At 44.9% G+C, this 26,073-nt stretch overlaps 1 protein-coding gene across 2 annotated transcripts in view; it reads right to left on the bottom strand.

Annotated features, from left to right (window-relative positions):
* The window catches only part of TM9SF3 (transmembrane 9 superfamily member 3), a 65,241-nt gene that overhangs the window by 31,936 nt on the left and 7,232 nt on the right, over nt 1-26,073 (bottom strand). For both annotated transcript variants that reach the window (XM_053309401.1, XM_053309400.1), the window contains exons 2-3: nt 16,898-17,093; nt 5,847-5,969 (exon numbers count right to left, since the gene is read on the bottom strand). In XM_053309401.1, coding sequence (XP_053165376.1) covers nt 5,847-5,969; nt 16,898-17,093 — 319 coding nt within the window. The remainder of the gene's footprint in view (nt 1-5,846; nt 5,970-16,897; nt 17,094-26,073) is intronic.

Below are 26,073 nucleotides of genomic sequence, written 5' to 3'. Positions count from 1 at the left end.
CACCACTGCTCACGGCAGCTTGCAGTGGTAAGCACTTTCTAATTTAATTTTAAAGGTACCTCTCACCATCCCGCCCCCTCACTGGCCGCTGCTGCTTACACTGGATGGAAAGGAGTTTAAAAATCAACATCTGGGGCACGAAGAGGTTATTTTCTTCATCTTTCATGTGCACATTCTTTCTCAAGGGCACACGTCCTAATTTGGGAATTATTAAGCACCCAACAAAATACAAAAATTATATACATGGTTATTTTGCTACCTTTATTCTGAGCAGTCGGTAGTTGACATTACTCTATTAGTTTCTTCTTTTCTCCTTTCTTCTACATTTCAGTTATATAATCGCCCTATACAGTCCCCTGGAGAAGCTCAAACTCCTATCCAGCCACCAAATGTTATAACTGGCCCAGAAGATTTGAGAGGAAGCATCTCAATGCAATACCACAGACCAGGGCAGGCAGGGCATCATTGTCTACCATTAGATGATTTTCAGCACAACCATCATCGCTCTATCAGTAGTACAGAGGTAGAGGTGGGCAAATGTGTGTGCATCTAAGTGTAAATAAAAATGTACATGAGAATTATTACTCTGTATCTTGGCAAAAGCAGCGTAAAACTTTTTTGCATGCAGCCCAATTATATGCATGTTTATTTACAAGCCTACCTACCTATATATACTGGTAGGTAGGCACAGAAGCGCAGCATTAATTCATTCCATTCCACCAACTGCATCTGTTTACTCAGCAAAGAACTTTGGGGAAAGGAGAAGCAAGCATGGCATTCATGCTTCCCTGAGTCTCAGTTTCCCCAGCTGTAGACCCGGATTGTGCATGTGCACTTTACTGGCAGGCTGCATCTTGACGCATTTTGAGTTATCTGTACTATTCCCCCTGCCCCTTATAGTTCTTGCTTTGTGCTTACAACACAATAGCAACAACTGCAGTAGATACAAAAGATCAACCTGAATTGTGAGGATGGTATTGTTGAAGAGGGCATAAACACATGCAATAGCTGTACACTTGGACAGAGAATTTTCTATTTTTTGTGAAAGGTCCTAGCTGGTGGACTCCAAAATAGTTTATTCACTCCACTGTAGAGTACATGCCCTGTGATCTCCACAAGACATTTGTTGCAAGCTTTTTCAGTTCAGGCTTTCCCCCAAGAGATCATTTTAAGTAAGCTGTGGCCTTTAGCAATCATAAATTAGGGGAGAGATTCATTCATGGTTTGGTAACTGGTTGAAGCACAGGAAATGAAGAGTAAAATAAATGGACAATTTTCACAATGGAGAGAAGTAAAAAGTAGCGTCCACAAGGGATCTGTTTTTGGAACAGTGCATTTTATTCATCAGTGCATTTTATTCATTCATAGAAATCAGTGTAAACAGTGATGAGGCCAAATCTGCAGATGACACTGGGTGACTGGGCAACAAAATGGCAAATGTGGTTCAACATAAATAAGTGTAATGATGCACATTGAGGCAGGGATGTGCATGGAACCGGCGGGGGAGGATGCACTTACCTCCACCCCGCCACGTTTCCCCCACCAGCACTCAATTTCCTAAGAGTTAGTTGGAGCAGCAGCATACCTCCCTGCCGCCCCATTGCCCCCTTTACTGGATGTAACCGGAAGTACTCAATGCGCGTGCGCACATGCCTGACGTGTACTTCTGGTTACATCTGGTAAAGAGGGCAATGGGACAGCAGGGAGGTACGCTGCCACCCTGATGGACTTTTAGGAAATCAAGCGCTGGCGGGAGAAATGCGGCGTGGGGAGTGCATCCTCCCCCGCCCTTAAAGGCAGACCACCACCAACTCGCCATCAAACCTTCTAGCTGGCTAGAGTTCGAACCTGTTCAGAGGCTGGTAAAAGGGCCTCCAAACAGTTTCTTGCACATCCCTACATTGAGGCAAAAAATTGCAACTTCACATACACATTGGTAGAGTCTGAACTGACAGTGATTGACCAGCAGAGGAAGCATGGTGGGCAACTCACTGAAAACAGCAAATTCCATACTAGACATGATTAAGAAGGGGATTGAAAATAAATTGGCTAATATTATTATGCCTTTATACAAATCTATGGTGTGGCCAAAATTCAAATACTGTGTACAATTCTGATCACCATTTTTGAGGCCGCCAGAGGATCATTTTTGATCCGCAGAGGATCAAAAAGGCCTGTAAACTGGCCAAACCAGCCCTAAGAAGACTTTGGGGAGCGGGGACCATTGGAGCCCCCCCACACACACAGCAGCACCCCTGGAGGCCGCCAGACAAAGAGGTAAGTTTTGTTAACTTTTTTTGTTCTTTTCAACCTCCATCCCTCCCCCCACCCGCCCCCAAGCAGGGCTCAAACTATTTTGGCCTCAAGCCGAACCAGGTCCTGGCTCAACGTGCACAGAACTGAACTGGGCCCAGTTCGGTTCGAACCGGGCTTCTCGGTTTTGTGCACAACTTTAGTATCCACAATCAGGTAACTGACACCCGACCTTGGCATACACCAGGGAGGCAGAAAAGAGATATTAAATTTGCATACCCACGGTCAGAGAGTGGTGGCCGGGAATGACCTCGGAGGTCATTCCCGGCTGCCACTTTTAGAAAAGGAGCCATTATTGTAGCTTGTTTGTAACCAAAAAATCCACAATTTTTGCAAAAAAACACATAAAGGATTTTGGACTTTGTAGGGGCATTTCTGGAGGCCCGCAAAACATGGTTCAGCACATTACTTTGCACACGCACACACACCACAGAAATAGTGTTTTTGTCCATTCTCTCTGTGATTTTTTGGCCTCCAGGAAGCCTGTTATGCCATTGTACTCTTAGTATTTTTATTCTGTTCTACATTTCCTCCCTTCAAGGTGGTCAAAATGGCTAACTGGATTTTTTTCAAAAAATAAAAATAAAAATACACCAACAATTCAACACAGCAAAAAGGTCTTGGTCTACCATCAACCTTCTCCCAAAACCTCCTAAAAAAGAAGTCTAGATTTTAACCAGCTAGCTGGTTAATGATGGTACCAGATGGGCTTTCCTGGGGAGGGCATTCCAAAGCATTGTCACCATGACTGAAGCGGCCTGCTTCTTGCAGTTACCTGCCTGCCACACCTCGGATTATCTGAATCTAAGTACAGTATAATGGAAAGGTTTAAAGCTGCCCACACTGAAACAGACTTTATGCTTTGAAGCTGCAGAGGCTCACAGTGTCAAGTTCTGGACACAAGGCACAGCATGCTGTAAGATTTACAATGCAATCTTAGCACTGGGTTCCAATTGCTCAGTGGGGAATAAGATCACAGCAAAATCCCCTTGTACCAGCAAAACAGGCTGAGACATATGAAAGGCTGAGCCAGCAGATGCCTTAAACTGGCAAGACAGCACCAGCACAATAGGGAGGAGACTGGCCAGCTCCCTCAAGGATTGCTTCTCTTCCCTGTACCTATAGGACCTTTTGCCTACAAAATTGCTGGTGGGTGGGTGGGGGCAATCTGCTGTAGGCTAATGCTCCAAAATAGCTTTACTTGTAATGAAATACAGCACTGCAGGCTGTTGCACAATAGAGGTTTTGTATTTTAATGGATGTTTAAGTTCTGTGCATTGTAGAATCCTAACACAATATACAGAATATTTTCACTCATCAAGGCGTTTTTCCTCCACAAATACAGTATCTTCTCTTCTGAACTCCAGGTGGCAGCTGTATCAGAGAAGATTCTGACCAACTCAGTAACCAATCACTGCACATGACCAGAAGAACATATATAACATAGTTCACATTTCAAGACCCGTGGTCCAGGGCTAAATTACCTTGGCTCCCCATCTATAGCAGTACTTTAGTAAAAAGATAAAAGGCTCCACAAGAAATTTGCAGCCACCAATACCCTTCCTGACCTCCATCACAGTCTTATGCATGTCTGCTCAGAAGCCATCCCACTGTATTCAGTTAAGCATACAGAGGACTGCAGCCTTAGTTGCCAACCTCGCATGGCAGTGCTGTATAAGATTCCTTGCTTGCTTTGGTGAGAGGGGGGAGGATCCCTTGCAGGTGGGCTACCTTGCAGAGGTCCTCACCACAAGAGTGGAAAGCAGAATCGTGGCTCCTAGAAGGGCACTCTACGCAAACAGAAATAGTTTGAACAAACAGTCAAATAGGAATGGACTCTTCCCTTATTCAACAGGCAGTAGGAGCATCTCATTCTCACAGGAGACATTAAATAAGCAGGGAGTGTGCAGAAAGTAGACTCTACTACCAAGCCAACCCCCAAATGCAAGTACATTTTCATCCTCTATAAGGTGAAGGCAACAGGAACCACCACCAAGTATTCCACTCTGCGACATCACTGCAGCATTCCTGCTATGACTGTGTGCTGATTGTCATGATCAGTGGACGACAATGGAGTTGCCAGGGATTCTGTGGGAGTAAAAGCTTGAGCAGTATGTCAAAACTTGTTATTGCTCTAGTGGATGACCAATGCTGGGAGCTTAACAGGGGGAGTGCATCCCCATTGGTTCTGCTGGACCTCTCAGAAGCATTCAATGCCATCGGCCATGGTATCCTTCTGGACTGCTTCTCAAGTACAGGGTTTGGAGGGACTGCTTTGGACCCTTCAAGGGGGAGAGTCCAGAAGGTGGTACTTGGTGTGGGCAGGGGAGAGACCTACTGCTTGGCTCCTTGGCCTGTGGGGTCCACCATGCTGTTCAACATCTACATGAAACTGCTGGGAGAGATCATCCAGGTACTTGGACTGAGTTGTCAGCAATATGCAGCTCTATCTTTCATCATCACCTGATGCTAGGGAGGTAGTGGATGTTCCAAATCAGGGACTGGAGGCAGTGATGGATTGGATGTGGACTAATAAACTGAGATTGAATCTGGGCAAGATGGAGGTGCTGTTGGTCAGTAGGAGAGCCAATCGGGATGAGGGGATTTGACCAGTTCTGGATGGGGTTGCACTACCTTTGAAAGAGGAGGTGTGCAGCTTGGAGTCCTGCTGGACCCAGCTCTGCTTCTGGACGCTCAGGTGAAGGCAATGGTGAGGGGTGCCTTTGTACAGCTTTAGCTAGTGCGCCAGCTTCGTCCCTTTCTCAAGAAGGCAGATCTGGCCAATTACCCATGCCTTAGTCATGTCATGGCTGGATTATTGTAACATGCTCTACATGGGGCTGCCCTTGAAGAATATTCAGAAACTGCAGCTAGGATGTTACTGTATCTGGAGCTGCCCACTGGGATCATATTATACCCATTTGAAAGAGCAACACTGGCTGCCCATTTGTTTCCGGGTCCAATTCAAAGTGCTGATTTTGACTTTTAATGCCCTTAAGGGTTTGGGCCATGGATACCTGAGGGACTACCGGCGTTTCTGTCCGCTTGATGAGGTCATTGGAGGGGGCTCTGTTCTGCATGCTGACAGTGAGGGAGACTTGGCTGCCGTGCAGGTGGGACAGGGCCTTCTCAGTTATTGCCCCCGAACTTTGGAATGCTCTCCCAGTGGGCAGCTGATCTTCAGTCTCCACCAGTTTTTAGAAAGCAAGTAAAATCTTAGCTTCTTATTCAGGCTTTTATAGAAGAGGATTTTTTGCTGCTGCTCTGCATTTTATGGTCCTATTGTATATGTTTTTTTAAACTTCGTTAGGTTTGTATTTTTATTGTATAACTGTTTTATAGTCTTATATTGTTTTAAATGTTTTGTAAACCACCTTGAGATTGTTTTAATGAAAGGTGGTATAAAAATTTAAAGATAATATAAATAAAAGCAGGAGGAATGAGGGAAAAGCAGAAGGCAGTGCATCCTAGAATACACCATTTAGGATGGGTTTTAGTTTTGCACTATCACAGTGTAAACAAACATTTCTTACCCCATATCGGCAAGTCATCTATGTACATCTGGTACCAATAGTGATTTTTGATAGCATAAACAAATGCATCTCGTGTTGGTTTATCCAAGTCTATTTCACAGTAAGTGGTCTGCATCACATCATCTGTGGAAATGAAAACAGTGTTAATCATTCATAAACTGAGAATTAACGGATCCTTAGACCATTACTACCATAATTTCTTTTTTGCTAAATGGATCCATTATTTATTATGAAAACTTTTATACCACCCTTCCAAAAGGCTATATTATCCAAATATGGATTTTCTCTACTGCAGTCCATGACCTGCAGAGCTTTTTTTTTTTTTTTTAGACTGCACTGTTTCCAAACATTTGCTGCTGATGTGCATTCACCCACACAGATTCAGAAATCCATTGGTTGGCATCAAATGGTCACTTTCAACATACACAAAAGAAGAATATTTTAAGATGGAAGTGTGCAAGTGTCTCGGAGACCTGCACAGCATAGAATCCAAGGAAAGCTTAAGTCTTCCAGGGAGATGCTGCTACAGGCCTCCAAATAGTCCTCCCAGATTTGAGAGAGGTTTTCAGGGTACCTCTTCCATCTTCTATCAGCACTAGGAAGAGCATATCCTTCTGTCATATGGAGGGGGAGGGGGAAGAAAGGAATTTTATCTTCTGAGCTGCATTGTTTTCAGTTGTATTAAGGCAGGGATGGGGCCATAGCTCAGTGTTAAAGCATTTGTCTTGCATGCAGATGACCGCAGGTTCACTTCCTGGTATCTCCAGGTAGGGCTGGGAAAACTTACTGCTTGAAACTTTACACAGCCACTGCCAGTCAGTGTAGACAATACTGAGCTCAAAAGACCAATAGTCTGACTCTGTATAAGACAGCTTTCAAACTTTCTAAATTGTGGGTTTTTCCCCCCAAGAGAGGAGAGCTGGTCTTGTGGTAGCAAGCATGAATTGCCCCCTTTGCTAAGCCGGGTCCACCCTGATTTGCATTTGAATGGGAGACATGTGAGCACTGTAAGCTATCCCCATCAGGGGATGGGGCTGCTCTGGGAAGAGCATCTGCATGCAGAAGGTTCCAAGTTCCCTCCCTCGTACCTCCAAGATAGGACTGAGAGTGACTCTTGCCTGTAATCTTGGAGAAGTCACTGCCAGTCTGTATACAATACTGAGCTAGATGCACCAATGGTCTAACTGGGTATAAGGCAGCTTCTTATGGTCCTTTATAACAAAAAATCCAGATATGCAGAGAAAACAGCATCAGGTACTAAAATCCTGGTGCGGTTTTGATCAAGTAAGATGATTCTCTTTGGCCTCTGTTTGGCCAGGTTTCTCCATCACATTCATTCTTCATGTGTAGAGGTCAAGTTACAGCAGGGCTCCTGTAGCTGCCCACTTCTCTCTTACTGCCAAAGTAGTTGGGGAAGCATATGTTACAGAGATAAGTTGGTTGGGCTGCCTCTCTCACCAGAGGTGCAAAGCGTTCTTGCTTTAGTCACCAAGGATGGAGGGTCATCATGCCAATTTTTCACTTAGGTCAATAATGCTGTAGGTTTTGTAGACAAAATTCCACCTCCATTCAAAAGGCATATGCAAATTTTGTTTTTAGATGATAGACACCCACTGCCCCACAGGTAGTGTCTATGTTGCCAATATGGCCAAGTCTCAGTACATATATTAGCAACTGAGAGCCAGCGTGGTGTAGTGGTTAGAGTGCTGGACTAGGACTGGGGAGACCCGAGTTCAAATCCCCATTCAGCCATGAAACTAGCTGGGTGACTCTGGGCGAGTCACTTCTCTCTCAGCCTAACCTACTTCACAGGGTTGTTGTGAAAGAGAAACTCAAGTATGTAGTACACCGCTCTGGGCTCCTTGGAGGAAGAGCGGGATATAAATGTAAAAATAAAATAAAATAAAATAAAATAATAATAATAATACTCTGTGGTTATTCTTCCTTATAATATTATTTCCAAGGGATGCTGATACTGGCACATCTGTTTAAGAAGCTGCTCTTCAATAGTTATTGAGGCACCATTTTCCCCGACCTTACCAAAAATGCAAACACTCCTGTTTATCACAGCAGACGAACAAGGAGTCTTCTAGCCCCTAAAGATCAACAATTTGTGACATGAGCTTTTCCAGGCAGAAGTCTACCTTTAACAGGTTAATTTTTAACCGATTACAGTGCAACATATAGCATATTAATTTTACTTGCCAGCAAAAAGTATGGTTTGCTAGAAGCAGGCCCCTCATCCTCCAAGTGCATAACTAATTTATTTTAGTACACAGTACATACTGCTTTGGCCAAATGTCCTTTATGACACATGGAGACTACCCTCCAAGAAAAGCAAGAGACTTGATTTGAATCCTTTGCAGGCAGGCATGATCAAATTTCAGTTTACATGACACACAATTGCAGCTTAAACACAAAGTGTTACAGCTAAGAATAAGAGCAGGTTATAGTTGCCAAAACCAGAGCCCAACCCAAGCTTTTGCTTAGGGAAGGGGCAGATTTTAGTCATGTTACACAGGGATAAATATGACTTGAAAACAAATTCAAACCATCTCCACAATCCAAGAAAGCCAAAGCTGCATTTCTAGGCAACAGAGTGGTAGTGGTGGTGGCGGCAGCGGCAAATACTGAAAGCAAGGCTTGGAAAGCAAAGAAGTCTGGATCATGTTGAGTTTGACACCGCAATGAGACGTGTGTGCATTTCGACAGATAGGAAGCTATGCAGGACAGAGGAAGAAGCCCAAGGTGGAAAGGTATAGCTGGACACCATAAGCATATTGGTGGTACTGAAAGCCATGAAATTTGATTAAGTTACACTGTTCAGAGAAAACACAAATCCCCAAGGGACCCCCAACAGAAGGCTTCTCCTGTGGAAATACTGAGAGTAATCAGACAGGTAGGGAAAGAACCAGCTGATGATTGAATTATGGCAATCTAGTGCATGAAAGGAGTCAAGGTAGTGAGAGTGGTAAGCTGTATCAAAGGCTGAGTGGTTGGACTGCTTCAGGCATTTTACAGAAGTCTAAGTTTGTCAGCAACTGTTGTAAGAGCATCATTTTGCATTCTGGAGAAGCAGTCTAACAAAGACAGCCACTTAATCTAAATGTAGAAATACTTAGATAATCTCATTTTGAATGCAGACTTTTAGAAGAATGGATCTTCAGTCTTGTATTTATCTATCTATCAAATGAGTATGCCTCCTGAAGCTTCCATCTCTGGGATGCTGAAGACAGTGTCAGAACAACGTTCAGGCCAGGGTATAATCTTGCCATCAATGTGCAGAAGGCAAGGAATTGAGACTTTGGCTATGTTGCAAACACAGCAATGTGCCAAAATATAGTACTCCAAAGATTTTTACTCCTCCCGCATCGAGATATACAGCCATGAACGTGGATGACACAAGGAGGGAGCTGACATATTGGTGTCAATATGCTGATCTGGTCTTCTAATACTGAAAAGCTCTAGAAGCTACATTTCTCAAGTGTTCAGGGCCAGCATGACGTGTTAACCAAGGACCACATGGCAGGGGTGCACCGACGTTGGGAGCATGGTGCATGCTGCTCCCATCAAGCAGCCTGCCTCACTTATTGGCAGCTGCTTCAGCTCACATGTACACGCCTGCCCTGCTGCTCCAATTCCTTTTCTCTCCGTGCCATAGCATCGCACAGGAGGTAGGTGGGCAGGCAACACAGCTTGCCCGCCAGGGAAATCCAGTGGGAAGGGAAAGGGGCTGGCCTTGGCTTGGCACTCCTGGGAATGCAGCAGGCGCTGGGGTGAAAGTTTGCAGGAGGTGGCAGAGGGAGGCTCGCGTTGCAGAAGCGGCCGGCTCCATAGCACCTCCCTGGGAGGGCAGGGCAGCTTCCTGAGCAGAGTGAGAGTTTTTATTTGAGCTGTTGGTGGGGTCAGGATGGGGACTTGGGGGCTAGGTGAAGAAAGTGTTTGAGCATATGCAGAGCGCCAACACAAGCAGCAGCAGCATATCTGGAACGAGGTTGGGGTAGCATGTGTTTTCTTAGGCAGGCATGAGCGGCAGCATGATTCTCCTTTTAGGAATGAAAATGTGGAGCAGAGGATGGAAACTGCTGCAGCACAGAGATCTACACGGGGAGGAGGGTTTGCTCCATCAGACAACTGTCTGTCTTTAATTGTATTTATCATCTGCAGTGGCTCATTTCTAAGAATGGTGCCGGCCCAGCAACCAAGATCAAATCTTGGCTGAAGCTCATGTCAGTCTGACCTTCTAGCTTTGAAGCCTTTGCCCTGACTCCAGCTGGTTACATAGGTGATTTGACACTCTGCACATGTTCAGGTATGCTTCTCATGTTGCAGAGCTGAGCCCTGGCTCAAATTAAGCACCGAAGCAGGAAGAGGCACTCAGTTCCCTGAGCCCAGGGGTGGTCATCATGGGAAGGCTTATTGCTAGTAAAATGCTGAACTGGAGTTTATGGAATATTCAGCTACAGGGAAGCAGCATGTTTCTCAATACCAGATTAAAAAATTCTTGTGGGAAAAATAAAGTCTTGCAGGTCCCATAACAATGTGTTTGCTTTAAATAATGAGATGTTTTAAAAGAACATTGTAGGAACACAGAAGACTTGAACATTATAAATGACAAGTAGCATCTTGTGAACAAACAGTTCGTAAAGGAGTTTGGGGAAATGGGAGTGGTCTAGTCTGCCATTAATACTGAGGAGGGAGCGGGGTGCCGATTTATAGGTTGCAGAACCCATAGCCCTGGCCCTGCAAGTGTTGATATTGTTTTTGAAGTGATCTGTAATGACAGAGCAGGAAAGATGATGTCTTGTATTGACTGAGCCACTGTGGACACAGAAGGTGAGCTTTGGAATTGTGTCTTATCAGAGCAGTGTCACTCGCCAAAGCTGTTCTTTACCTGGATGCGTCCAACTTCTAAGCAGATACAACAAGACTAGGTTATTTGTAATTTAGTTAGCATAGAAGGTTCTGGTGGCATTAACCTTCAGATACCAATGGTTTTTGGGAGAAGAAATTAGCTAGAAGGTTAACTATAACAAGTGGTTTTTTAAAACGTTCTAGAAAACCCAAGAGTTCTCTGAAAAGCTAATCAAGGATACTTCAGTGAGAAATATCTTAACAGAGGAAGTGATTGTCTGAAAGACAGCTTGCCTACCCACTAATGATTTTCCCCTGTAGTACAGCAATGGGTATAGTTTAAGTCAACAATACTTAACAGTGAGGCTCAAGAGGCAACCAGTGCCCTGGATGTGCATCCTAGAATATACCCCAGAGCAGTGTTCCCTCTAACAGGGATTCCCAGATGTTGTTGACTACAACTCCCATTAGGAATCCCTGTTAGAGGGAACACTGCCCCACAGCCCTTTGTAATGGGCATGAACTCTATAGTAGGGATATGTGAATTGATTTCGGGTGATTTGTATACAAAACAATTTGGGCCTTTGCTACCTGGCTAAATTCAGGTCCAAAACAAGTCACCTGATTTTTGGAGCCGAAAGTTTTGTAGATTCAGACCTCTATTTTGTGACCATCTCAATGCTGTCTCCGTTTTGTGCAGTGACATTGTTTTGAATTTCCCACCCTCCCAAGCTTCAGATTGGTGAATGACAGTACATATTGATTTGCTGGCCATTCAACCCTGTTCCAGATTGGTTCCTTTCAGTCAAAGCTTGTACTTGCCACTGCTGACTGACCCCGCATTGGCCAAGGGAAGGGTCAAAGAAGGGACAAGGGGGGGAGTTAAAGGAGGAATTTTCAAATGTACTTAAGGAGGCAGCAGCCACCATTCTGCCTCTTGTGAGAAGAGAGAGAGTGCAACAGAGGAACTTTGCTTTGCCTATTGCCTTGCCAGCCTGCCCATCCCTGCTGCATGCCAGCCTGGACTGGAGTCTCTCGTTTTGTTTTGCTCCTGCTGATTGAGGAACAGAAAATAGATTTTTTTTCCAACTCCTTCCTACTGCTGAATCACTGCCTGCCTGCACCTGCTGTCTGTGCCAACCAGCCCTAGGACCCTTGTGGCCACTGGACACCCACCCCAATTATTTCCCCCCCAGGCTTTTGCCTCTGCCCCCCACCCATCCAAAGACTGAAGAAGAAGAAAAGACTCAGCAGAGACCAGACAACAAAAGTAGACAACTGGACACAACGTGGGTGAAGTCCTAGACTGAGTGAGTACCCTTTCTCTCTCTCTCTCACACACACACACGTCTTGAATTGTGTACTTTTTAGCTGGATTTTTTTCTGGTTTATTATTTATTCATTCATTCGATTTCTATACCACTCTTCCAAAAATGGCTCAGGGCGGTTTACACAGAGAACTAATAAATAAATAAGATGGCTCCCTGTCCCCAAAGGGCTCACAATCTAAAAAGAAACATAAGATAGACACCAGCAACAGTCACTGGAGGTTCTGTGCTGGGGGTGGATAGGGTTGGAGGGAAGTTTGACTTGTTTTGGGTTTGCAATTGCATTTTTAAAAGTTGTGTGTTTAGTTTAAAGGAAGTTTGAACAGGGGCTCTGTCTGTGGGAAGGATCCCCTTATCAGCTAGGTACTAGGTGGTTAGGAAGCGTAGCCTAGCCTAATGGTTTTAAAAAAATATTTATGTCTTTTTTCCAATTCCCAAAATTATTATTTTTTCCAGTTTTTTAAAACCGAAGCCTCTCCAGCCCTCTGTACCCATGTCTCACCCACCCACCCCCACTCAACCCTTTAAACAAAGACACCTTAGACCCACTCCAAATCCACCACCACCAGCCTATAATGTTTTCTGCCCACCAGCCTACAGGCTCTGAGTCTGGGCAGTGTGGTGTGGGATCATTCTGAACTTTGCCCCTCGATCCCAGCCATGCTGCCTGCACCCACTGCAAGGCACTTGTTAGCAGGGGCAAGGAAGCTAAGCACTTCAGCACGTCGGGTCGGCTGTTGCACCTGCAGTTGCACACTGCTGCCTCTGCTGGCAGCAGCACTAGGCCAAGTGCCTCTAGCAGCACAGTCAGTGACTCCTGCTCCTAGGCAGAAAAAGGTGACTGAGCTGTGGGTGCAGCCTCTGGGAAAGCGCTCCAATCCCCCAATAACCATCCCTCATAAGCCGGACAATTGGGGAAATGATGGCATTGGATGATCAGCCATTTCAGATGGTGGAGAATGCCGGCTTCTGCCATCTGCTTCAGCTGCTTGCTTGAGAGTACAAAAGCCCCTCACATACCACCTTCAGTAGAAGGGTGGTGCCCAGCTGCATGCAGCCAGGCCCAGCACCAGTGTGCACTTCATTGCGGATCTCTGGATGAGCCACAGTGGGCGGCACACTGCCTTCATGTCCCTTACAGCCCATTGGTGGGGGAGGTATGAGGGTGAGGGGACATCCGGCTCTCCACTGGTGATGTATCCATCTTCTCCCATGCAGGCAAGCCTTCCTGGGCAGTGTTGCATGTGGAGGTGATGGACACATACCACAGGTTGGATGAGTTGTCAGTCATGGACTGACATGTGGGGACTTGGCTAGCGGAGGAGCCAACCATCTGCCGATGCTTTATGGTCACCGACAACATTCGTAAGGCAGTCAGGCAGGTTCGATTTGTGCACATCGCTTGCGTTGCATACACTTTGAACATGGTTGCGCAGGATGCACTTGGACTTAAGGAGACAAAGTCCAAGTGCCAGCAGAGGTTAGCTTTAGCTCCCGCCCCAGATCCTGCTGCTTCCGTGGCTGCTCTTGTGGACCAGTGCCACACGATTGCTGGCCACTTCCACCGGAGCGAAAAGGCGAGGTGCCTGCTCAAGGCGAGGCAGATTGAACTGGGCCTGCCTGAAAACCCGATCTTTCAGGATGTTCCTACCTGGAACTTCACCTTTCTCTTGCTCCAGCACCTGCGGGAGCAAGAGGGAGTCATCCACAGCCTAGCAAGGCGTAGTGGCTTGGATTTGTGCGACCTGTCCACTGCAGACTGGAAGCTCATTTCCGAGCTGGTCTTAGTACTCGAGGCATTCTATGCTGCCATGAACAGCTCGTGTACGGAGGCAGCCAGGCTTTGCCCACCGGTCTTCTCCTCAAGACGACCATGGGTGATTTCCAGGTCACTCTGACCACTGGGGACGCAATTGCCCTGGCAGGTTGGCTGAGGACTGGGGTAGTGGAACGACTCACAACACCCTTAGATGCACCTTCATGGCATGTCCTGGCATGCATCTGCGACCCAAGGATGAATGGCAGAGCTGTCACCGCTGACCAGCTGCCCAGGTGGAGGGACCTCCTGGTCAAGCATGTTAGGCGTGCAGAGAAGAGGCTAGGTGCAGACAATGACCAGGAGGAGGGGACTAGTGCACAGCCTAGCAGTGTGCATTCCACCCTAGCAGCACTGCCACCACTAGTGCTGGTTGCACTGGAGGAGGACTTCTTCCCAGGGCAGCAGCACGATTTCTCTGGCAGTGGCACCAATGGAGCAGCCAGCGCCACCTCTGCGTTCCACCACCCAGTGGTTCACAGAGGGCTTCCTTGGAGCCTTGCCAGGGGGACAGGAGAAGCCCACTGCTCCCTGCAGCATGCTGAGCAGTCTGTTCTGCTGTATCTGCAGGAGCCGGTGGAAGGCCAGGAGACAGAGCCGTGGCAGTTTTGGGCAACACGTCACTATGTCTGGCCGGATTTGGCAATCATTGCTGGTCAGTTCCTCTCATGCCCGCCAACCAGTGTCTCAAGTGAGAGGTTGTTCTCCATGGCAGGGGACATGGTGACCACCCTATGCTCATGGCTGGATGCCGAGTTGTTTGAGCAGCTGGTCTCCTTGAAGGCCAACCTCCCCCTGCTGGGCTACCCCGAGCTGGCAGTGGAGGATGAATGACTCGCGTCACCCCCCCATGCAGTGCCTCCCACACCACAGCAGCTCAACCTGACCAAGATGTGTCACAGTCTCTGCCCCTTACTGCTGCTGACACATCCAGACATGCACTGCCAGCCTGAGAATGGTGAGATGGGGCATTGCTGCTGTGCTGGCACTCAGGGCTAGGACAAGTAAGTGCTCCCTGTATCAGGGAGGGGTTCCCAGATGCTGCTGAAAGAGACTACAACTCCCATTCCCCACTGTTGCAATGGCTGGCCACCACTGAGACTAGGGACAATGGGAGTTATAGTCACTCTCAGCAGCATACAGGCTTTCTCTCTGTGTGTGGACTTCTCTACAATGAAGATTGGGTCATATTGTGACTTCTAGCATCATCATCAATTTTATTCAAACTAGTTTGCTTGCATCTACAATAGGTTGCGCTGGTGCCACAGGCTCTTATCCATTGCAGAAATCTTTTGTCAAAAATGTGTGTCGTTATCATAACTCTTCTACTTGTGCAGGTGAGAGGGTGGCCCCAACCTTGCTGTTCCACTGCCAGCCCTGTTTTGCATCATTCTGAACTTACGTAACCCACTTATGGCCAGGTGCAGCAGATGTAGCTGTTTCAGTTGCTTGTTGATGAAATGCTTGGGGGAGGGAAGGCATTTGATGCTGTTACTGGCCCTAGTTGGCATCTGCGATATCACACTTGCCTGCTAGTCGCTGGCTGCTGCTGTTATCCTGCATGGCGGGCGGGGGGGGGTTGCATGGGGCAGTGAATTTTATTGTTGTTTCACACTGTTGTGCAGATCAATTGCATTTCTATTGGGGGGATAGTGGGACACAGTGGATGTGGTGAGTGACAGTGGATGTGGTGTGTGTGACCTCTGGAAACCATGTTCTCTGCAAAGCTCTGGTTGCTGATGTATGCTGCATCTACCCTATAGGACAATGAGGACAGACAGTGCCCTTTTCTGCCTGTGGGTGCCTCCTAGGAGTGCCAGTTGGTTGGGTGGTAGTGCCCCAATGGGTGGCAGCTACCAAAAAAATTTCAGACTGATTGGGCAAAGGGGTGATTCTTAACAATTTTTTGAAGTTGGCATGTCTTTGGGGCAGAAAAGGGGGTGCCCCCTATGTGGAGTTATGGGGCTGCTGAAATCCCCATTATACCCTATGGGGGGAAAGCTTAAAGATGTGCAAGCTTCAGGAGGGGGAATTAAAAATCACCTCTTAAAAATCTGGGTGGTAGCATGGACCCATTGGGGCACCACCACCCGACCCATTCCTCTGCCCCAAAGTCATGCCAACTTCAAAATAGTTAAAAATCACCCCTTTGCCCAATTTCTTTGAGAGTTGGGTGTTAGCTTCCACCCATTGGACACTACCACCACGACCCCTCTTTTGGCCCCAGAACCCTTTAACAAAAAATCTGAATCGATTCGGAAAATTCAGGTACAAATCAAATCTGGGGTGATTCAGAGGGGCAGATTCCGACCCAAAACAAATTGGAAGTGATTCGATTTGGGTACAAATTGAATTGGAAAAAATAAATTTGTGCACATCCCTACTCTATAGCACACTTCAATATGGAAAGAGTTCCACCAAGGCGGGGGAGGGGAAGAGACTGTTAGAAAGCTCTTAATCCCAGATTAAAATCCCCATTTAATCACATGAGGCACATATTTGTTAAATCAAATGAAAGGCTGGTGCTGAAGTGATGTTCTCACTCTTTTTACCATGATGAAGGTAAATTTCATGCTTCCTTCTCCTGAGAAAAATTCCCCAAACAACCTTAATTGTAATAAGTGCTAGCCAAATTCAAACTCTGGCTTCAAATGATAGTTTGATCATTCAGTTTGATAGTTTGATTAACTATCAAATGATAGTTAATCACAAAACCCAGCTAGTTTTAACATCAATGCAGATCTAATCCTTAACCATGATGAAAGTGGGTGCAGAGGAATTCATGCAAAAGGGCGAAGAACTAGCCATGTGAATGTTCTGCTCCTGAACTCTATGATTGTGTCCAAAGTCTCCAAGTGACAGAAGTAACATTGATCATGATGTCGGTATCATCCAAAAAGTAGCTATCAACCAATGAGTCACTGTGCCACAACCCCGAGAATGCTTATTTGGAAATACACTTCTGAAAATAAGTCGACATGCTTGTAGGAAGCATGTTCAGAACATGGACCACTTTAAAAAAATGTTGGTAAAAGCAATTGCAGGGTTTTTACCTTTAAACTTAATGTCCAAGCCACTGAACTCCAATTCAACACCTTGAAGTGCTTCTCCCAGTGTTTCATGATAATGACCAATGCTTTTTTTTGATCCACCACAGAAAGGGAGAGAGAAATATTTGTATGTTTCTTGGCGATTGTGGTATGGTCCTACAGTATTCATCCATAGAACAACTTCTTCTTTATCTTGGTACTGAAAAGAAAGCATATTCACAAGTATAGAATTATATAATTTTAGGTGTTCTTTAGTGCATGAATACTAATGGGGAGGTTTAGGAGAAGTGCTTTAAAATCCATACTACGTTTGCATTTTTAAAAACTGAGCTTACCCCCCTGAAGCCATTTACTGATTATAGGGAAGTTAACCGGAGGTGCTGTTGTATTGGTTGCCATTTCTTGTTACAGGCTGGTCTTAAACATATCAAAACCTTGTATATCCCTTTGAAGTTTAACTCTCCAGCTATGAGTAGTCTACCCCTCCCCCTACTTGTGCATCAGAAGATGAATAATCAAATCTAGCACAAAAGCCTTGTAAATAATAAGTGGACCATTGCTACCCCTAGTTCTGTTTGTCTTCTTCCGCTCCTTCCCTCACCAGATACATCAAAAGACACCGAGATAAATCCAGAACCACAGCTACAGGCAACTGCTAGCGCACCAAGACAGACTAGTGGAGAGGCAGGCAAACAGTACAGAGAAGCACTGGGTTTGACTTGGATGGCTGAGTACAAAGAACTCTGATAAAATAATTCCTTCCTACACATCAGTAATTTAAATATCTCTATATCCTGGTACATGGGATCGAGTAGTTTGGAATGGCTTTGTGGAAAGTTTGGCATATGGCAGGGCTCAACCATTCCCAGGTGCCAGCTGAGCCAGATGACTGACTGCTGTGACAAGGAGTGTGCACGCAAACCAGGGCAGGTTGCTCCCTGGTCACGTCCATCTAGCTCAGAGAGACCGTCATGACTAGAAGGAGGGCACCCACTTTTGCTTGCTTATTCCTCCTCCTGGTGGCATTCATCCATCACCTCTTTGAGCCAGACAGACACCACCAGGAGCAGCATACAAGCAAGGCAGGGAATCCACACCACTCACCCTCTCCATGTAGCAGAGGGCAGTCTGGCTCCTACAGCCAAAGAAAAATTGTCAAGGCCTGGTGTTTTGTCTGTGTCTTGCAATGCCATACAAGTTAGATGCTGAGAAGAGCAGCAATTTAAAAAGAAGACACAAAAAACATTAAAAAGGAGGATTGTTAGGTTAAGAAAAAAATCAAGGGTATGCGAAACAAGTTTTAAAATTGTTTGCACTATGCATGCTGTGCAAACAAATCTACTTTCAGCAAAGCAATAAATTGCCTGAACTATTCAGAATACTGCATGCTTCCTTTGCCCAATTCTTACACCAGACATTGGGAGGAACTAAGCTACGCATAGCAAAGGCATATGAACAAGCACAGTTGGGATTTATAGCTGACCTAGGCACGAGCTTTTGCTATTTTAGATCTGGCAACACTCAAGTCAACATGATCATATTCCAGTGGGTGTCCCATGTTTTATACTTATTTGTATTCACTGGTTATCCTTTTGCCTCCCTGGCTGATTTCTGGCTTCTGACAAACAGGGAAAACTGAAACACTTTATGAACACTGGCTTTATTCCTCCTGAAGAGCAGCTAATAAAAATAGCCACTCTAAAACCTTCTAATCATCCCCCAAAACAAGGCTGACGCAAGTATGTCGTCATGCTTTAAACACAAATATTTAGTAATCCATTTAGCTAGGTTATTTGTGGTATACCAACTGCCTTAAGACAAAAAACCCTACAGAGGAAGGGAGGAAATGCATAGTATGTGTCTCTCTCCAACAGATGCAAATCCACTCAACTTCTCTACAATTTCCTCCATCCTCTTCCAGGGATCGTTTCACAGTTGTAATCTCAGGGTCCTCCTGTCACTTTGGCTGGTTTCCGAGGTATTTAAAGTATAACTGTTGCACAGTGGGTAGTGAAGTAGAGCATGGCATTCTCTAGAGTGGCACTGAAGGGATTGAACATTTTGCTTACTGACTTTTTAGAAGCCAGCCAAGGTACCCTCTTCTAGAATGCTTTTAGTTTTCCCCACTAGGTCCTTTTTACTTTTGACTGATGCTGCTGCTACTAATGAGCATTTGTTAGGCTTTTAAAGATGTAATATTTGTACATATCTTTACATATTAGTTTTTAATCAAGAGACAATTTACAAATATTAATACAAACATTTTCTGTCTTCAGGAATTTGTTCTTCAAACTGTCAATTTACATTTGTTTTATCCATTTCTGCAGTCTTGTTCTCCTTTTGGACAAGACCTCTACTTTTTAAAGGAGGCATCAGCTTTTATAGTTTTCTTGATTACTGTTTACCATGCTAGCATCCTTCTGGATTTGCTGGTGTACTTCCCATTTGCCATCTTTAGGTTGCCTCCACACATCCTAAAACGTTTTGACTCTTCCTCTCAGTGCATGATCTCCCTCTCCCCCTCCCTCTCCCAAAGAAATCCTCTCTGATGTCTATCCATATTAGCCATTTTTATCCTCAACATGTCACAGAATATCTATATGTTCTACCTTTAAAAATCCCATCTTGCTTCCAAGAAACCCAAGCAGGATTCCACAATTTTGCTTACCACCTTCTGTCTACCATGATGAGTCCCAGCCTTCCCGTCCCAACTTTCTTTCTGAGTGTAAAAGAAAACAAGGCAAGCATGGTAACTTGCTATCATATGGGATCGCATCTGCAAGAAGGTAAATCAGATATTCCATATCTGAGCCCTTGAATTTATATATGATTTGTCTCAATGTTTTTCCCTAACCACATCAGAAGGGACAGTAAAAGCCATAGTGTATAATATCCCCCACTTGTCCAGTGCCATAGGGACAAAGGTGCTGTTTCACTGGAAGTTTACAAAATCTCTCTTCGAGATATGCCATGGGAGCTCTAGGGTTAAGGTGTGTGTTCGTTGGTGTTCATCACAACTCACAAGCTAGCTTCAGCTGTCTTAGAAGCACAGATCAACAGTAGAGAGAATTCCTGCCCCTCCAAGGTTCAGAGATGAAAGCTGAGGGATGTTTTCACGACAATCCTTACAACTCATTTGCAAGACAGTCAAAGCAACTCACAACCCTTCCCCCCTACACACACACACACACACACCCCTTTTCAGCTCCAGAAATGATAAAGGGTAACAGGGATTTGTCTGTTTGCTAGCTGTGTTTGCAAATCATCTTGCAAATACAACAGCTAAGCAAGCCCTGAAAGCCATTCCCAAGCTCCAAACTGGAAAGGGAGACTATGAACTGTCCTCTAGCCTGTGCAAATTTAGATTTGAATTTTATCCAAAATTGGTAAAAATCAGTAAAATGAAATTTTTTTAAACCCGATTGGTAACCATATTAACTGGTTGCCATATTGAAAAACCTGCCTTATAGGATTGTATTAAATAATACAAGGGGAGGGGAGAAACTATGTATGCCACCTCAAGCTCCTTGGAAAGAAGGGTGAGGTGGTTGGTTTTTTTAAGGCCTCAATGCTGTATCTAATCTAGAAGCACAATCCAAAACATATGGCCATGCAACCCAGAAGCTTTTTATTTTATTTATATACTGCCCTTCCAAAAATGGCTCATGGCAGTTAACAAACACAAAAAATAAAACAATTAAAATCAAAACTAAACAATTAAAATCATTTCAACATCAAAATCATTTACAACCGTTAATCTAATTAAAAACCTGGGTGACTAAGTGTTTCTTCAGTGCCTTTTTAGGAGTTGCCAGAGATGAGGAGGCTCTTATTGCAACAGGGAGTGCATTCCAAAGTCCAGGGGCAGCAACAGAGAAGGCCCGTTTCCGAGTAGCCACCAAACGGGTTAGTGACAACTGCAAACAAACCTCTCCAGATTATCTTAACAGGCAGTGGGGTTCATGGCGGAGACAATGTTCTCTTAAATACACAGGGCCTAAACTGTTTAGGGCTTTATAGCTAATGAACAGCACCTTGTATTTTGCCCGGAAACATTTCGGCAGCCAGTGTAGTTCTTTCAACACAGGAGTAATATGGTCAGTCTTAGATGACCCAGAGACCAATCTGCCTGCCACATTCTGGACCAACTGTAGTTTCCAGAACACATACAAAGGCAGCCCCACACAGAGCGCATTGCCGTAATCCAGCCTAGAGTTTACAAGCATATGTACCACAGTTTTGAGGTTGTTCATCTCAAGAAACAGACGCAGCTGGTGTATCAGCCAAAGCTGACAAAAAGCACTTCTGGCCACCAAGACCTCAACTTGGGACACCAGGGAGAGGATCGGGTCCAGAAGCACCAAGACTCCGTACCTGTTCCTTCCGGACCCCATCTGGAACCAGCAGATTGAAATTGTCTCCTGAATTCCGACCCCGCACAATAAGAACATTATGATGGAATAAGGTACTGCACAATAAGTAACTTATGTTTCTTATGATGGAAATAATTCTCAAGGAAAAAACTGTAAAGCACATAGAAGAACAGGCCCTGCTGGGGGAGAACCAGAATGGCTTCTGCAAAGGTAAATCTTGCCTCACAAACCTTTTGAAGTTCTTTGAGAGTGTCAACAAGTGTGTGGATCAAGATGATCTAGTTGACACAGTATACCTGGACTTCCAAAAAGCTCTCAACAAAGTTCCTCATAAAAGACTCTTGAGGAAATTTAGTCATGGAATAAGGTGACATGTGTGGACTGCTAACTGGTTGAAGGACAGGAAACGGAGCGTAGGTATAAATGGAGAGTTTTCACAATGGAGAAAGTAAGAAGTGGGGTCCCTCAGGGATCTGTACTGGGACCGGTGCTTTCTAATTTATTCATAAATTATCTAGAAGTAGGAGTAAGCTGAGAGGTGGCCAAATTTGCAGATGATACCAAACTCTTTCGGGTAGTAAATACCAAAATGGATTGTGAGGAGCTCCAAAAGGATCTCTCCAAACTGGGTGATTGGGCGACAAATGCGCTTCAATGTTGGCAAGTGAAAAGTGATGCACATTGGGACGAAAAACCCCAACTTCAAGGATATGCTGATGGGATCTGAACCGTCAGTGACTGACCAGGAGAGGGATCTTGGGGTCGTGGTGGACAGCTCGTTGAAAATGTCCACTCAATGTGTGGCAGATGTGAAAAAGGCCAATTCCATGCTAGGGATCATTAGGAAGGGGATTGAAAATAGAACTGCTAATATTATCTTGCCCTTATACAAAACTATGGTGTGGCCACACCTGAAGTACTGCGTACAATTCTGGTCACCACATCTAAAAAAGGACATTGTAGAACTGGAAAAAGGTGCAGAAGAGGGCAACCAAGATGATCAGGGGCCTAGAGCACCTTCCTTATGAGGCAAGGCTACAACACCTGGGGCTATTTAGTTTAGAAAAAAGACACTGAAAGGAGACATGATAGAGATCTATAAAATCATGCATGGTGTGGAGAAAGTGGATAGAGAGAAAGTCTTCTCCCTCTCACATAACACTAGAACCAGGGGTCATCCCATGAAATTGATTGCCACGGAATTTATAAACAACAAACAGAAGTACTTTTTCACACAACACATAACCAACTTGTGGTATTCTCTGCCACAAGATGTGGTGAGAGCCAACAACCTGGATGGCTTTAAGAGGGGTCTGGATAACTTCATGGAGGAGAGGTCTATCGACAGCTATTAGTTAGAGGGCTATAGGCCACTTGCAGGGGAGTAACAGCCAGAAAGAGGGCATGCCCTCAATTCCTGTCTGTAGGCTCCCAGCAGCATCTGGTGGGCCACTGTGTAAAACAGGATGTTGGACTAGATGGGCCTTGGGCCTGACCCAGCAAGGCTGTTCTCATGTTCTTACCTCTGTCTTATGTGGATTCAGCCTCAGTTTGTTATCCCTCATCCAGCCCATTACTGCCTCCAGGCAGGCATTTAGGGAGGTCATGCCTTCTCCTTATGATGTTGACATAGAGAAAGAGATTTGGGTGTCATCAGTATATTGATAACAACCTGCACCAAATCTCCTGATGATCTCTCCCAGTGGTTTCATCTAGATGTTAAACATGAGAGACAATATGGAGCCAAGGGACACCATAAGAGAGTTCAGATTTGGAAGAACAACAGTCTCCAAGAGACACCATCTGGAATCTGCCCGTTAGGACTAGAACCACTGCAAAGCAGTGCCTCCCACCCACAGTCCCCTCAGACGTTCCAGAAGGATACTATGGTCAATAGTATTGAAAGCTGCCAAGAGATACAAACAGACCACTCTCTCTGTCAATTCCCAATTGGAGATCATCCATCAGGCTGACCAAGGCAGGCTCCACGCCACATCCTGCCCAGAAGCCAGTTTGAAATGGGTCTAAATAATCAGTTTTCTCCAAGACCGCCTGGAGCTAGTAGACCACCACCTTCTCAATCACCTTGCCCAGCCATGGAAGGTTGGAGACAAGCCTTTTATTTCTTAATCATAGAAATAAAAGTATTACCTCTAGAAAAAGCACTACGGAAACATACCTGATAATAAAGCATCAGAAAACATTAATTTACCCTTGGGAATAAACCATATATATTCCATGTTTGTCTTTTAATACTAACAAAATTTGCGCAGGCAACAACAGACCAGGGCTAACCTTGAGTCCTGATATGTTACTGAACAGCTCCCATCATCTCCAAGCCACAATGGCCTTGGCTTGGGATAATGAGATCACAATCCAAGGTCTTAGATAATGGAGGGCTCAATCTCTTTATCCTGCTGGGTTCTGCTCTCCTCCAGTCATTTTCCTCCAAGATCGCCTAGAGCTGGGAGGCCACCACTGCAGAATTATGTCTGCTTAGAAACAAGAAATTTCTATTTGGCTCTGTATACGTGGAAGGATATAAAGCAAGATCACTTTCAAGAAGGCTGTTTGCAATTCTTTGCACAGTTCTATGGAAGCAAGTATTGAACAAAATGGGACCTGCATCCAAGACAACAGGCACAGGATCAGGGTCTAACAATTATCCAGAATTTTCCAGAAGCCAGGAATGGTAGTTATAGTCCATGAGCCAGGCCTGCAAATTTTGGGCATCAGTTTCTTCTCAGGGGGCTAGTGCTCATTGTGACTTTTGGCATCTACCACCCTAGAGATGGAAAATAGATAGTAGCATTGTTTTACTTACAATTTTCTTCTGTATTTATCAGCTGTTTGTATTGCTATTTTTCTGGTTTGAAGCTGTCAAAGCTTACTTATAATCACTCTCTTTATTCCTCCCCCTAAACAATTAGGGTAAAATTGCAGTCATATTTGCACAGAGGAAAGTTTTAGGGTAACAATGAACAAATCGTTGCACTCTCTCCATGAAGTTTTGTTTGGAGGACATACCTGCTCATTTTCATTCCCATTCCTTAACACCACCAACATTTTATAGTATTTTTTTGTGTTTTTAAAATCTTTAAATGCTTTTAAACCACCATTGCACATTTGCCTGCTGCAGGCCCAATGGTCAGGACAATAAAAGAACATGACCCTGAAAGCATTGCAATGCTATCACTTATTTTCAATCACTAAGGGTGTAGTCCTTGTCAAAAATCACAATGAGCATTCGTCTCCCCTACCCCCAGATAGTACATGAGCCAGCTGGGGTGGTTGGTACTATCCCTAGGAGACAGAAAATATGTTTCTGTGCTGCTTGATTGACAAGTCAAGCATTCATGATCCAAGAGCTGAAAACACTGCAACACTTGGGTATTTGGGTGGTGCAAAATAGTATACGCTAGATTCTAGACTATTTGGCTAGACTATTTGGGCCCAGTGGGTGATCCTAGTGAGATACAGGATAAGATCTTCTAGAATCTTGTGGTTGCAATGACCTGCCAGTCCCTGGGTCCAGGATGAAGCCCACAATGGGCCTGAATTATATTACATGAAATTCAGATTCTCTTTTAAAACAAGGTGGGTTATTTTTAAGCCAACTTTCCCCCCTTCAACACAGGGGCTCTGATGACTGCAGTAATGAGGAAGGGGGAACGGCTTCTGCTCATGACATTATGCAAATACTGTTGTGGATGCTAGCCCATGTGTTCAAAAACAGACAAGATTCTTGTTATATAGGTTTCAAAATAAGTGTCTGAACTCATTTTGCTAACCAACAGTTCTCAACAGAAGTCTTGGAGTTTGGGGAGTGGGGAGCATTTACAAGCTCCAGTAAGTACTACAGTTCCCTGGAAGTTCTGTGTACATCTGCCCCAAATTATTCAGCAGAATACAGGGCACTGTTACTTATGATCCCCAACTGTCATGATGTTACTTTCAGTTATACCACACTGTCAGTAGGAAAAACTTTTTTCTTTCCTGAGCTCAGAATGGCTCAGAAAATGTAGCCCTACCATCAACAGCTTATCACATGGAAGGATAATATTTGTGTGCTGGTCCATGGATTCTGGTAAGAAACTCCTACTCCTACCTTTGCTATCAGACCACACCATAATGAAATTTAAAAAGTGAATGGCTATCACACAGGTACTCTTCATTTCAGTAAGCATGACCATTGTCAGATAATATACGGACAGTCACATTTTGCCTATAAAGTAGGGATGTGCAAGAAACGGTTTGGCGCTCTTATTCTGAAGCGCCGAACTCGTTCAGATGTCCAGCATTCAAGCAGATTCGGAGGTGGGGGGGTTCTTTAAGGGGCAGGGAGGGTGCCCTTTCCTGCACATATGTCGGCCATTTCCAGTATGACATTCACCAGGGCTGCAACCAAGTACACTGCAGTCCCACACTGACACTTTTGGGGAGAGCGACGGGGCGGGGGAAGCAACAGAGCAGGCAAGGGCACCCTCCCTGCCCCTTAAAGGACCTCCCCCCCCCCCACACACACACCTCCCGGGAGTGCACAAACCAGTTCGTGCACATCCCTACTATAAAGTACTGTTAGGTGATGTGCCACTGGGCTTTGTCACTATGTTTACATGTGTGTAACTTTTCATGTTAAGTCTAATATTGTATTGAATTTTTGTCCCCAATAACCAAAACTTGACCATTTTTACAGAAACCTGATTTACAGTAATAAAATCAACTTTCATCTTTAATACAAAGTTTTTCCAAATGGTTTCGTTTTCTTCATTTTATTGTCATCCCTCATTTCACCATACATCTGGT

This window comes from Hemicordylus capensis, chromosome 3, assembly GCF_027244095.1.
Source record: "Hemicordylus capensis ecotype Gifberg chromosome 3, rHemCap1.1.pri, whole genome shotgun sequence".
NCBI lineage: Eukaryota > Metazoa > Chordata > Lepidosauria > Squamata > Cordylidae > Hemicordylus > Hemicordylus capensis.
The sequence above is the reverse complement of the archived record's forward strand: the minus strand, read 5'-3'. Positions and strand labels throughout refer to the sequence as shown.